The 13,747-nt window shown below is 32.7% G+C and overlaps 1 protein-coding gene across 1 annotated transcript in view; it reads left to right on the top strand.

Moving 5' to 3' along the window:
• The window catches only part of LOC108917502 (nose resistant to fluoxetine protein 6-like), a 35,454-nt gene extending 22,190 nt beyond the window's left edge, over positions 1–13,264 (top strand). The window contains exons 3-10 of the mRNA XM_018724131.1: positions 1,863–2,089; positions 4,329–4,417; positions 4,473–4,669; positions 4,915–5,072; positions 5,168–5,336; positions 9,655–9,990; positions 11,754–12,086; positions 13,079–13,264. Of these exons, the coding sequence (XP_018579647.1) occupies positions 1,863–2,089; positions 4,329–4,417; positions 4,473–4,669; positions 4,915–5,072; positions 5,168–5,336; positions 9,655–9,990; positions 11,754–12,086; positions 13,079–13,264 (1,695 nt within the window). The remainder of the gene's footprint in view (positions 1–1,862; positions 2,090–4,328; positions 4,418–4,472; positions 4,670–4,914; positions 5,073–5,167; positions 5,337–9,654; positions 9,991–11,753; positions 12,087–13,078) is intronic.
• The last annotated feature ends 483 nt before the right edge of the window (positions 13,265–13,747 follow it).

Below are 13,747 nucleotides of genomic sequence, written 5' to 3'. Positions count from 1 at the left end.
AACAGGTAACTCTTCCTGTAGGAAATTAAGATAAGATTCGCCTGTTAGTCGTTGTGGGAGGAAATATGGACCGATTAAATGATCATCAATTACCCCAAGCCATACATTTACGGAAAACTGATGCTGAAAATGAGCTTCAAAGATTCCATGGGGGTTTTCCTCAGCCCATAAGTGATTGTTATGGAAATTTCGTATATATAACTGTCGTCCAAAAGTAGCCTCGTCAGTAAACAAAACGGCATTTAAAAAATTAGGAATTTGAGCGATTTGATGATTAATCCATTGGCAAAAAAATAGGTGCGGAAAAATGTCTCTAGGTAGTAGAGCTTGCATACGTTCAATATGAAACGGATATAATTGTTGTTCTTTAAGAATTTTAAATATAGTGAAGTTGCTTACATTCAATATGTTGGTAATTTTTCGAGTATACTTGTTTCAGGTGACTCCGCAATTAACTCGAGAACTGCTTCTTCTAGTTGCACAGTTCTTACTTCTCGAGGGCGCCCACAGTCAACCATTTGTTTCTTAAATGAACCATTTTCGCGCAAACGTTGATGAAGACGAGCAAATATTGTGTGATGAGGTACCCTACGTCCTGGATACAACTCAGCATACAATCGTCGAGCTTGCCGACCATTTCCATTACTTCGACCATAGACAAAATGCATGTCTGACAATTCCGCATTTGTAAAATTTTCCATTCTTTTCGATAAAAGAAAAATTAATTACTTATTAACACTAATGTTATAGCAAACTAAAAGCTTAATAAATTAATAATGACGAAACGCTAATTTGACATTTCTTAAAAATATTCGTATTTAACAGACAAATGTTGACAGTAGCCTACTAGGTAATGTATTAAAGAAATAAAAAATACGCGTTAAGATGTTTTATTTTTTTGCATCAAAACGGCGCCCCATACGAAGAAAAGGCAAGAGAGATTTTTTGTCACAAATTGAACGAGGAATTCAAAAATGATTTTTAATTTGTAATATCTCAGTGGCGTACCATTTTTTTCTTTAAAAAAATTGAGATTATTACCCGTACGCGCGCCAATGATGAACATAAAATTCTTAATTGCGTGTCAAAAAATGCGCAATAACTACCTCTTAAAACCCACCAAATTTCATTTGCACATCTCGACCGGTTTCAGAGCAATAAATTAAATCGTCAGTTTTTAAGAAAAACTTTGACACCCCGTATCTCGGAAAACGAATCATTTGCGGACATACGTTTATAAGCAAACTGCCATTATTTTCTCATGTAGAATCACCCCATGAAATTTGTCGCACTTATTTACTAACACCCTGTATATTATGCTTTACAAATTTGTAGATACGCATGCATAATTTACAGTTAATTTTTCATCTACTAGAAACAATGACGCTCCAGGAAGTTCGTTCATCTTTTTGCTATTCTTCGGATGAAACCTGTTTTAAAGAGAAGCAAACATTTAAAGTATATTCAACTTCATAGTTTAAAATTCAGAATACTCTTAACCTAGTTTGATTATTATTAAATAAATGGATAGTAAACAAATAAAAATTGCCTACATTTACATAAATATTTTCCAAAGCGAAAATTTCAAATGGTTATTTACTAATTAACAATATGTATTTACTAATTAGTAGTATACATGTGAGAAATAAAATATATTTATTGTTTAATTAACATTATTATTTAAATTATTTAGAAGATATTCTGTTAGACATAATATAAATGTTTAGAATTTTTATACATAAACATAACCCTATCATACAGTTATTTTTTATCAAATACACATTTGCTAAAACTAGCGACAGGGTAAAAATGATGCGATTTTCCTTGTTAAAATTTTTCTAAAGATAATTGCTTGTTCATAGGATAAAAAAGACCCTTCACAGCAGTCAGAAAACGTTGTCCTGTTAGGCTGGTGTGTACCTGCGTCCTGCACTCCATCTGATCTTCAGAACTATCTCAACAATTACCTGGATAAAGTTGATTTTCCGCTGAAAAAGGAAAACGTGACGTATTCTTCTTACCTTGATGAAAACTTTTGTCAGAGGGAAGAAGAGAAGAGTAATTATGATCACGTGGATATATCATTTTGGTAAGTGCTGCTTGAATTTGTAAAATAAGTTGTAACTTCATCTCTGGTAGATAGGAAATCTTTTTTGGTTAGAAATAATAATTTTTTTCTCAATAATTTCTTGTTAAATTCAGATCAAATTTGGTTATATTTTACTGGTTAGTTATTGAAAAAGATAGCAAAATTGTCCACTTAAAACAATCAAAGCAAAGTATGAATGCAGGAAAAGTATTTAATTCATAAATACTGAATATTCTGTTCGGAAAAAAGTATTTAGCGGTACTCAAATCCAGAATACTTGTATTCAAATATTCACATTAAATACAATGTTGATTATTGACTGTGTTAAATGTTAAAGATGTTTAAAAGTAATAATATAGGACTAGGTAACTTTTCCAGATATATTTCGGAAATTGCAAATTGTATTTAAGAAAACATAATTACACGATCTTGACGTGTACTCTTCATTTCTAGACCAAAGAAACCATAAAAACTGAACGAAACACTTTAATGAAAATTGCAATATTTATTTTGCCAAAAACTAAGTTCTCAGTTGTTAATAAAAAACTTATCGACATCCGGGCAAACTTGTACCCAAAAAATTCGTGTTCTGCAGCTCAAAATACACAAAAAACACTTGGGTAACTCCATCTAACTGAAGGAGGCAATTGGGACCCCCTGGCTACAGGACTAAATACAAATGGCACATTCTGAAATATAATTGACTAATCTGAAGTACAATTTACATGTCCTGAATTAAAACTGCCTATTTTGAAATTCGATTGATGCTTTCTAAAATATATATTATCAATCTAAAATTCAAATTAAGTTTTCTGAAATAGAATTGGAGCACAGTTTTCGTTTTCTGACATACATCTGCAGAAGGTGATGGCATAAATTTAAAATTTGACATGTTTTTAAATCCTATCGTGATGCAAAAGCTGTGATAAATATAATACTCACTTGAGAATTTTTTTTTACTCTTTCTGTGATTGATATATGATGATGTTTGATTGAATTGAAAACTTGTGAACTTCCTAAAAAAGGCGCTTTAAACAAATTTTTCTGTTAACTTTTTGAAACATTAAATATCGTAAAAAAATCGCATATGGTACAGGGTGATTCACTATATTTTGACCCCTAATACCTTTTTTGTTTTTAGAGTTATAAAAAAATGTGAAATACAAAAGTTGCACGATTTTTTATGAAGTTTTCGAAAATGATGGGTCAAAATATAGTGAATCATCCTATACATACTATTTATACATATTTTATCTGAAAACTGTAATACATTTTTTTTTAATAAATAATTTACTGTTGCTCAGGGATGACTCTTATGGTGCTAATGCATACAGTACAGAGAATATTATATGAATGGGAATGGGTACGATTTAAAAATAGACGCAGGTGGGAAAATGGAAGATGGTCCTACCTAAACCACTGCGTATTTATTGCCCTATGGAATTGATCCCTACGATATTTCCTCTGTGCTGTACCTACTTTAATACTGAACAATGAACATGATACATGATAAAGATTTAAGTTTTTATTATTCTAATATTAATATTATAATATGCAGAAAAATATCATATTTACTGGAAAGAGATCCTTTATATTATCTCTGACATCTGCAGTATTGATTTTAACTTATTCTTCTACAAATATAGGTCCCTACACACACATAATTCTCTAGTATTTATGAATTCTAATTAAATAATTTATGTTTTTTAAAAATACCCAAGTACTCATAAATCTAAGTACTTAATTGAGTATTTTTATAAAACAAATATTCTATATTTAGTCTAGTGTAAAGATATGCAAGTAATTCAAACAAATTCATTTTTTTCTAAAAAATCTTGTCAAATGAATCCAAACTTTATTCTTTGATACCAGAAATGTAAAAATATCCAAACTAACAGACAAGATTCCCAAATGTTGGTCTTTGTCAAGGATGATGTTAGAACACCAAAAATATAAGACATTTTTTTGAATTATTACATTGTTTAACAAATTCAATATATTAGTCATTTGTTTTTGTCTGAAATATATTTAAACATCATTTTTAGTTTTTATTCTGGATGGTTATTTAGCTATTTACTAGATATTGATAGTGTAATTCAATGCAGATGGGGCACATAGCCCATTGAGTAATTGTTTTCCATAACATCATCAGTTAGGAATCTTCTTCATAATGCATCAACCTTCTTTTGTTAGACTGCTTAAATTCGTCGCTAAAACTAATGTTTATGAATATTTTCAGTTTGGTCGCTGGGATAATTGTTATCCTCGTTATATCCTCAACAGCGTATGATGTATTAAGGAACGTCGCACAAGACAAATTAAAAGACAGTGAGTAGCGAACTTTTAAGTCCCTTTACCTTTTTGAAAACAATTTCCGTTTTAGGAACACCGCTCACCGTCCTGGCATCAGCATTTTCCATAAAAAACAACTACAAGCTACTCTCAAAGGCTGACGAATCAAATCCCGCTCTCCAAACTTTATATGGCATGCGAGTGTTCTGTATTCTGATGATAATTATGGACCACAGATTCGGCACTCATCTGTCGTCCGGCGTGTTGAATTTTGATATAGTCGAAGAAGTAAGTTTAAATAATTATTACACAAGCACCAAAACAAGGAAAGTGGTGTGTTCCTTTGATCAGACCCTGTTACTGATATATTTTTGAACCGACTGTACATGACTCTTATGTCAGTTTGGCGTCAGCGAATATCCTTACGGGATCTAACATTGTGGGTTCTATCAATTGGCTTTAATAAAATAAAAAAACTAATTGACTGCAAAAGGAATCCTTGTATCAATTTCAAGTTAGATATCTATTTTCAGCAATACCGATCCACAATGGGAACCTTATTCTTCCATGGTGACCTGTTCGTAGATTCCTTCTTCGTCCTAAGTGGTCTTCTAGTGACGTACTGCCTACTAGTTCATTTCAATAAAAAAGCTGCTAACCCGTTTCTAATAGTATTCATGAGATACGTCAGGTAATTTTATTTTGTTTATTTCATTACTTGAATAAAATTCCAAAGTTGTCATAACTTTTTTGAACAGCTAAATATATTAAACTACGATATTTCAGACTTACACCTATATACGCCTTCGTTATATTCTACTATGCCACTTTGTTAAATCATACTGGGTTTGGACCAATGTGGAAGGTAATAGTATCATCAGAAGTTAACGATTGCAGAACAAACTGGTGGACAAACTTGCTCTATATCAGCAACTACGTCAACACAGACCACATGGTAAGATATTTGTCAAACAATTTTTATCCTAATTACAATTTACCACTTAATATTAGGTACTTACTTCACAATAAGTTCTAAGAGAAGTGATATATTTAAATAGGACGTAAGTCAGTCATAGTACAGTCATTGAAGCTGAAAATCAGCTGTAACCTCCGAATTCTTTGGAACTGCATGGATTTGCATGACAATTTAGAATAAGGCTCATCTTAGGCTCAAGTTCAAAAGTGACATAAGCCCGATGCTTTTTTTTTATGGGTAAAAACAACATCTAAGTGAAAAAAATTAAAAAAATAAGTTTTAAGCATTTCATTGATAAAAATCTTATTCAAGCACAAAGATTAAATAATGTTCCATGTTCTCGAACATGTTTTATGATACATTTGATCTTTTCAACCCTTTATTTAACCCTTAAAAACTACCCCTATGCAAAAAATAATAATAAAAAATTACTTTTTAAAGATTTGGAATGATTAAATCGTCCAATTATTTAAAATAAAAGTTACCTTATAGCTAATAAAAGAATTTTTCCCTTTCAACCCCTAAAAACACCCTTGTATTTACAAAAATGATAAAAAATTACTAAAAGATTGGAATGCTTTAACGGTGCAATTATTTCAAATAAAATTTCCCTGATTGCTTATGAAAGAATTTGTATCCCATAACACTTTTCAACCCTTATAAATCACCCCTGTGCTAAAAAAATGATAAAAAAATTACGTTTTAAATCTTGGAATGCTATAATTGTGCGATAATTTAAAATAAAAATTCCCTTATATTGTTTATGAAAGAATATTTTACTTTTGCCATTTTCAATTCTTATAAACTACCCTTTTACCAATATTCATGTAAAATATTTTTTTATTAATCGATTTCTAAATATAATCAATCATAAAAAAAATTGCTACGCTGCATATAATCACACTCAATTTTTTTTACTTATTTTATTTGTATAATATAATATAAATATAATACTCGTATATAATAATGAGAAAGCCTATTTTGCTCCGAAAAAATGTCTGGTTTTTTACCATAACTCGGTTAATTTTGAAGCTATAGTATCCTATAAAAAAATATTTTAAAGATAATTTCAAGAGCTGTAAGATCGTTTGCATATAAAACCTTTTAAGTCTTCCGTTTTTTAAAGGGAAAGGATCGAAAGGCTCGAGACAGGTCGTTTTTTTCACTAAAATGGATACTTCAAGCGGCGATATCTCCTTTATTTTTTATGCCATAGGAATAAAAAAAAGCAAAATATTTGTTGAAAAAAAAAGCTACATTTTCGTTGTCTTTCATTTTTTATGTATATTTCATAGTTTCAGAGTTATTATATAAAAAAATCATTTTTTTTGAATAATGAAAAATACGTTTTCAACTTTTACCGTATTCAAAAAATACGCATTCTAAACCGGTGTAACTTCAGAATCGTATGAAAAACACTAAAACAAAACTAATTGTAAAGAGTACGATTAATTTTAATTCTGATGGAAATGGTACAGCGTTTACTGCTCATTTTTCCTTAAAAAATATGAGCAACCCATTTGTTTTTGACGATTACTCCTTCAATTTTGATCTAATTAACTTTTATAAGTACTCATTTTGAAGGTCTTTTTGAGTCCTACAAAAAACTCCCGGAGCGCTATACACGTAAAATTAATCATTTTTCCGTTATTTGACGTTGAATAAATCGATTCGAGTATTCCCCCCAAAACATGACCCCTTCCACTAACCATATTTCGCTTTGTGTAGGACGTAGAACACTTAAAAAAACCGTTTTCTTTGTTTATTTATAAGCTACATTTTTGTTCATTACACTTTTTTTAATAAAATGCGTAGTTTTTGAGTTATTCGCAAAAAATACTTTGAAAAAGTGGTATTTTCACTCAAAATTACAAGTTTTCAATTGTTAATAACTAAAAAACTATTGATTTTTCGAAAAAATTCTTCGAATATTTTTTGCTTAAAATTTGAATCTATCGATTTCCAGCGTTATTTTTGAAAAAAATTTCAACTCCCGAAAAGGGGTGTCAACCCCCAACAGGGTGTCATTAATGTTCATTGACCTTTTCTTTAACTATCTGCCAAATTTCAAGTCGATCGGTTCAGTTTCAAAGAATTCGGAGATGAAAAGCTTCAATGACTGCACTATCAAGAGTGTTTGCAAATGTGTTAAGAGATTTGGAAGAAATACTATCTACAGGGTAGCCCATCGAAAACGTACTGCAAGGCATTACAGGGTAGTAATGAACTTTTCGGCAAAATCCAGAAACAGGTAAAGTTTGCTTCTGAGGGGGACAACTTTTGGCGCAAAAAGCATAGCAAAATCTTCAACCCCCTAAGTGGGGGTGCCATCCCCCAAATTTTTTTAAATGGGAATGGGGGTCAAGTGGGGGGTCATTAGAAAGGGCTTTTAATTCTCTATACATCGATTCTTACTTTTTGAAAATCGATCCATTATTTTAGAAAATATGCAGCTTTGAAAATACGAACAATATTTTTGACGAGAAATGCGAAAATCGATTTAATTTTACTTCAAAACTTACGGTATTAGCTTGGTAAATTCCTTCAAAAGAATTCGCTGTTTTTTTTTTTGATTTGCGAATTCTTTAGCCTGATTTTGGTGAGCAAAAAATTGTCCGCTTTTTGTTTCGTATTTAGATAGGCCACAAGAAGTTGCTAGATAACTGTCTTGTGACTTGTAGTTGAAGAGTACCAATACTGCCGAGTCTTTTAAATTGATTAATTATGGTGTACTCAATTCCAGAAAGAGTAGAAATTATTGAGCTTTTTTTCAAAAACAATGAATGCGGAAATCGGGTCGCCGAACTGTTCAACCAACGGCATCCTGAGAAACATGCGTCTGGAAAAATTGTTCGCGAATTGGTGGCCAAATTTCGCGAAACTGGCTCCGTTCATAACAAAAAGAGGCAGGTTGAAAATCCGGTACTAAATGAACCTACGGAAATAGCGGTATTGGGGCAAGTGGCAATGGATAGTACGCTGAGTACAATGCAATTGGCTACTGCGACAGGAGTGAGTCGTACAAGTGTCCAACGAATATTAAAAAAATACAAATTCCATCCTTATAAGATTCGGCTAGTGCAAGAGCTAAATGAAGACGATTTTGATCGTCGTTTGCAATTTTGCGAAATAATGACTGAACGAGCGATAAACGATAATTTCCTCTTTAATGTGTGTTTTTCGGACGAGTGTACGTTCTTCTTGAATGGTTTAGTGAATCGCCATAATTGTCGTTACTGGGCTGATACCAATCCAAGGATTTTCCATGAGACACACTCCCAACACCCCCAGAAGTTGAATGTATGGGCAGGTATTTTTGGAAATTCCATTGTAGGTCCTTTTTTCCTTCCTGGAAATTTGACAGGCGATATGTACTTGGATTTACTACAAAATGTCATCGACCCAGCTCTAACAAATATCATAGAGGACGACCCTGCTTACAATGAACACGAACTGATTTTCCAGCAAGACGGAGCTCCTCCACATTACTCGCTCAATGTGCGCAATTACCTAAATGAGACGTTTCCAGGACGCTGGATAGGACGAAGAGGTGCAATTGAGTGGCCCCCTCGGTCACCCGACTTAAATCCTTTAGATTTCTTTCTCTGGGGGCACATTAAAAGCAAAGTTTACAGCACTCCACCTGATACCTTGGAAGATCTGCGAGGACGAATCATTAATGTATGTCGCGAAGTAACACCGCAAGTGCTCCAGAATGTTCGACAACGGTTTGAAGACAACCTGTATCATTGTATGCAAGTTGGCGGACAACATTTTCAGCATTTACTTGACTAATACCGTAAGTTTTGAAGTAAAATTAAATCGATTTTCGCATTTCTCGTCAAAAATATTGTTCGTATTTTCAAAGCTGCATATTTTCTAAAATAATGAATCGATTTTCAAAAAGTAAGAATCGATGTATAGAGAATTAAAAGCCCTTTCTAATGACCCCCCACTTGACCCCCATTCCCATTTGAAAAAATTTAGGGGATAGCACCCCCACTTAGGGGGTTGAAGATTTTGGTATGCTTTTTGAGCCAAAAGTTGTCCCCCTCAGAAACAAATTTGACCTGTTTTTGGATTTTGCCGAAAAGTTCTTTACTACCTTGTAATGCCTTGCAGTACGTTTTCGATGGGCTACCCTGTATATTTAGAATATACATTTGCAAAAACATTTTGTTTAATTGAAAACATTACATTTATTATCATGGCATTGTCTTTATTTCTCTTCCTGAACAGGTCTTCTTTCCAAATTCACTTTAATAAGCTAAACTAATGCATTTTTCTTTATTTTCAGTGTATGGTGCATTCCTGGTACCTCCCATGCGACTTCCATTACTTCATAATAGCCGTCTTCTTGTGCATGGCCATACAAAAACACAAGAAGGTGGGAGTTATCCTGCTAGGTGCTATAACCTTTCTATCTGTACTGATTCCTTTTGTTATTGGGCTAGTCAACATGCGGCCTGCTGTGTTGTTCTTTTATCCAGAATTCCTCCGAGCTCCGAAGCTACATCCTGACTTTTTGCTTAGCTACTCAAAGTCGCACACAAGGGCGTCGCCATATTTCGTTGGTATGATCGCCGGGTATATATTCTACAGGATGAAAGGGTCTGAGAAGTGTTTGAAAGAAGTAAGTAGAAAGAAATTTAAACACTGCAATTAATAAATGAATGCAAATGAAAATAAATGAAGAAAAAAAATTTCATTATCCATAAAGATTTGGTGGAGTTAAACTCATTTTAAAAATTTTCGTAACATTTTGATCCTGTAGAAACCAGTTTCTAGATGATGTCAATTAAAATTTCAAGTTGAATAGCTGAACTATTTAAGTTTGAATGAATTTTCAAGAGTAAGGGAGAACAACGAACAAAAAGTAATAAAAAAAAAACAGCTGACTTAGTCATTTTAACTGATTTTAATTGACTGAAATGTGAAACAGAAATACTTTTAAATAAGTATGACAAAATAATAACTTCAGCGTTGTTTAAAATTTCTAGCATTGAAATTACATGTGTTATTACAAATTTCACTTATACGTTTAACTTAAACTAAAGTAAAGATACAAGAACTAATAATAATAAAAAATTATAAAAAAGTCTTAAATCATTTTATTGTTTTAAGGAAATGTGCTACTAAAACTCTCTTTTAATTTTGTTATCGCATTCAGGCCAATACAGCTAATATCTTACTGCACTCATTAGGAAAGCAGGTGAAAATAATCGATTATTACGAAATTTTGGATGTGATTAAACAAGGAATTCCAGATAGCTGGTATTTACCAACAAATATTACTTTCTCTTTTACGTTCGCAATATTTACGGGTCTTAATTTATGCGGATTTTGTTGGGTGACATAATGATGTATTATTGGGCCAATACTAACTAACATTTATGTACAGGGCGTTGCTTAATATTATGTAAGTGTTACATTAAAATATATTAATTACTAAAATTTTATCTGTCTGATAAACGTAAGAGCTATTTATTTCTTTTCAATAGAAGTGTCAGATGAACTAGATTAGTATAAAAAACAACTGAGAAGTATCATAGGCATACAATTTATACAAGGTGTGAACCAAACGAAAAGAGATTGTCTTATTAGTTTCAGACAAGTAATAGAACTGATTTTTTACATTATTGAAAAAAAACGTCTTTAATTCTGGTAAAGGATTGTGCTAAAATGTGTAGCCAAATTGAAATGGAAAAATGTTGTTTTCAGCAAAAAGTTTCCTGCAAATATTTTTAAAGGATTAGTAAAAAGACAAAGATTGACAAAATATATTTTTTAAACATCTAGAAGGTCTTTCGATCAAAGATTGTAATAATTTCAGTGAATACTATTTAATGAACACGTGTCATTTTTGTTTATGAAAAACCATCTTAAAAAACTGAAATAATATGTCTTGTTAGATTCTGATACTCTATGCCGTTTTAGAGAAATTTAGTAATTGGTAGGTACATTATACCTACTAAAATAATAAAAAATGGACCTAAAACTTTTTGGAGATATTTAAAATCCATTTTCTAATGGGTTTTATATATGATTGGCAACCAAAAAATTCAGACGCCTGTTTCGTGAAGAATGAATGAACAGCAATGTTTGCATTGCTGTTCATTCATTCTCTGTTGTCTGTTGTCTTCTTCACTTATGGTAATACTATTTTCTCACGAAATTATTATAACTGATTTTCTAAAGATCTATGCCGAGTTTCATTTGGAACTTGCAGATTTTTTTGACAATACATTTTTATCACCAGTCTTCCTATTTGCACTACATACGCGTTGTCGAGTTTTTATCCACAGGAAACTTCTTAAAATGCTTCAGTTTTTACATTCTGGAATCACCCACCAATTTTTTTTTAATAAAAAAAATGAAGAACACTTTCTTTTTCAGAGATACTCCCACATAATTTTCACAGTATCCCTGACTGTCATGATTGTAACCCTCCTTACTGGGGTAATATTCTACAACCCTTACTACGAGTACAATGCCGTTGAATCTGCGATGTACTCGGCTATGCATCGAGCCCTTTGGTCAGTGGGCAGCGTAGGAATTTTATACGTGGCCAGCTACGGGCACGCAAAATTCGTCTACAACTTCTTGTCATGGAAACCGTGGATTCCCCTCAGCAAGCTCGTCTATGGGGCCTATTTGGTGCACATGCAGTTCCAGCTGAGGACGGTGGCTAGGAAGGGTGGAGCTGATGTCGTAACATACTTTGATGTGGTGAGTGTATTTATATTTCATACTTTTTAACCTTAGATTAGCTGATTTTGCCTTAATCTTAACTCTTAGTGTTAGTCTCAACCTCAATATTTTTAAACCATTTGTAAAAATTTTGTCTTGACTTAATCTTAAAAATTGGCCATCCAGTGATGGAATTTTGTGCATACGTACCTGTTGTAGTCTAAATCTTACTCTTAAAAAGTTAAAACATAAACATTTGAAAGAACAGTTGTTGATGTTGTCTAGTTTCGTTTGATACTAGTAGGTATCCAAAATCTTTGGACATTTTCTTCTATCCAAAGATAGATGTCCTTGTTATTGCTGTTATTGATCTTGCTGGTGCTGCCGCTTCTGTTGTCGATGTTGTTGTAGTTGTTGTTGCCGTAATAGTAGTGGTAGCAGCAGCAGTAGTAGTTGTTGCAGTTACCTGCTGTTGTTGTCGTTGTTATTGATGCTATTGATTTACAATAGCAACATCAACAGCAACAACTACAAAAACGACAACAACAGCAACAATAACAACCAAAACAACAACAACAACACCAGCAGCAGCAGCAGTAACAACGACAGCAATAGCATATGTACATCAGCAGCAGCAGCAACAGTAACAACTAAAGCAGACTACTTTAATCTATGATCAGAGTATTCCTTACTAAGTAATCAGAGATTCCTTACTGTTATAGTCAAAGCATTTCTCCCCAACTCGGCAGAACGCTTCGTATCCTCCTTACGCATACTGTCGATTAAGGAAATCAGTTCAAGTAATAAGATTTAAGAGCGTTATCAGTGTCGTTGCCTTAGATTAGATGTCCTTGTTATTGCTGTTATTGATCTTGCTGGTGCTGCCGCTTCCGACAACAGCTTTTGATTCTAATTAACGAAATGTCAAATGAAATGTCAAACGAAATTATACGGTCTGAAATGAAAACTTTCACTGAACAACCTTCGTGAAAACTAAGTAACACGTTTTAATGCTAAAATATCTGTTTCAGATAAGTTTTTCTCTGTCAGACATCTGCCTCGCGTTCGCAACCGCTTTCCTGTTATACTTAGCCGTTGAAGCGCCGTTCAGGAACGTATTCGCCTTATTGTTGGGCCCTCCCAAAGAGACGCACAAACCGAAATCGTCAGACAATCAGGAAAGCGTCAGTGATTCTACCTGTGATAGCCATTTGTGAATTTATATTTCTTTTATTGAGCAGTGCTACCGATCTCAAGAATTGTAACACAAAAAATGTTCTAGGAATTGGTAGATCTACTTGTGCTAGTCGCTAAATGTGTAATTGTAATGTATTTAGGTGGAGTGATTATTTATCATTTCTGCACTTCTTGATGAAAGCATTCCATTGGGCCAATTTTTAATGGTATACGTAGGGAGAAAGGAATTGGTAATTGTCGTTAAATACGGAATAGGATATATTTTGTTTGTAAAATAATAATGAGTATTTCAACAAAGTATTTCGTGGTGTATATAGTAAGTGGTTGATATAGAAGTAAGGAGATGATGTTTTATAAACTGGTTTTGTAATTTTAGTCGATAAGGGTTAGGTGATTAAAATTTTGTGACAATGATGAGAACATACCAAATAGACTTTTGCTGTTATCGCCAATTGTTAATTATTCCTAAAAATATCCTAAATTGATCTTCATATATGATGTAA

The sequence above is a fragment of the Anoplophora glabripennis genome, unplaced genomic scaffold (genome assembly GCF_000390285.2).
Source record: "Anoplophora glabripennis isolate ALB-LARVAE unplaced genomic scaffold, Agla_2.0 scaffold57, whole genome shotgun sequence".
NCBI lineage: Eukaryota > Metazoa > Arthropoda > Insecta > Coleoptera > Cerambycidae > Anoplophora > Anoplophora glabripennis.
Note: the sequence above shows the minus strand (reverse complement) of the source record. Positions and strands in the feature narration are given on the sequence as shown.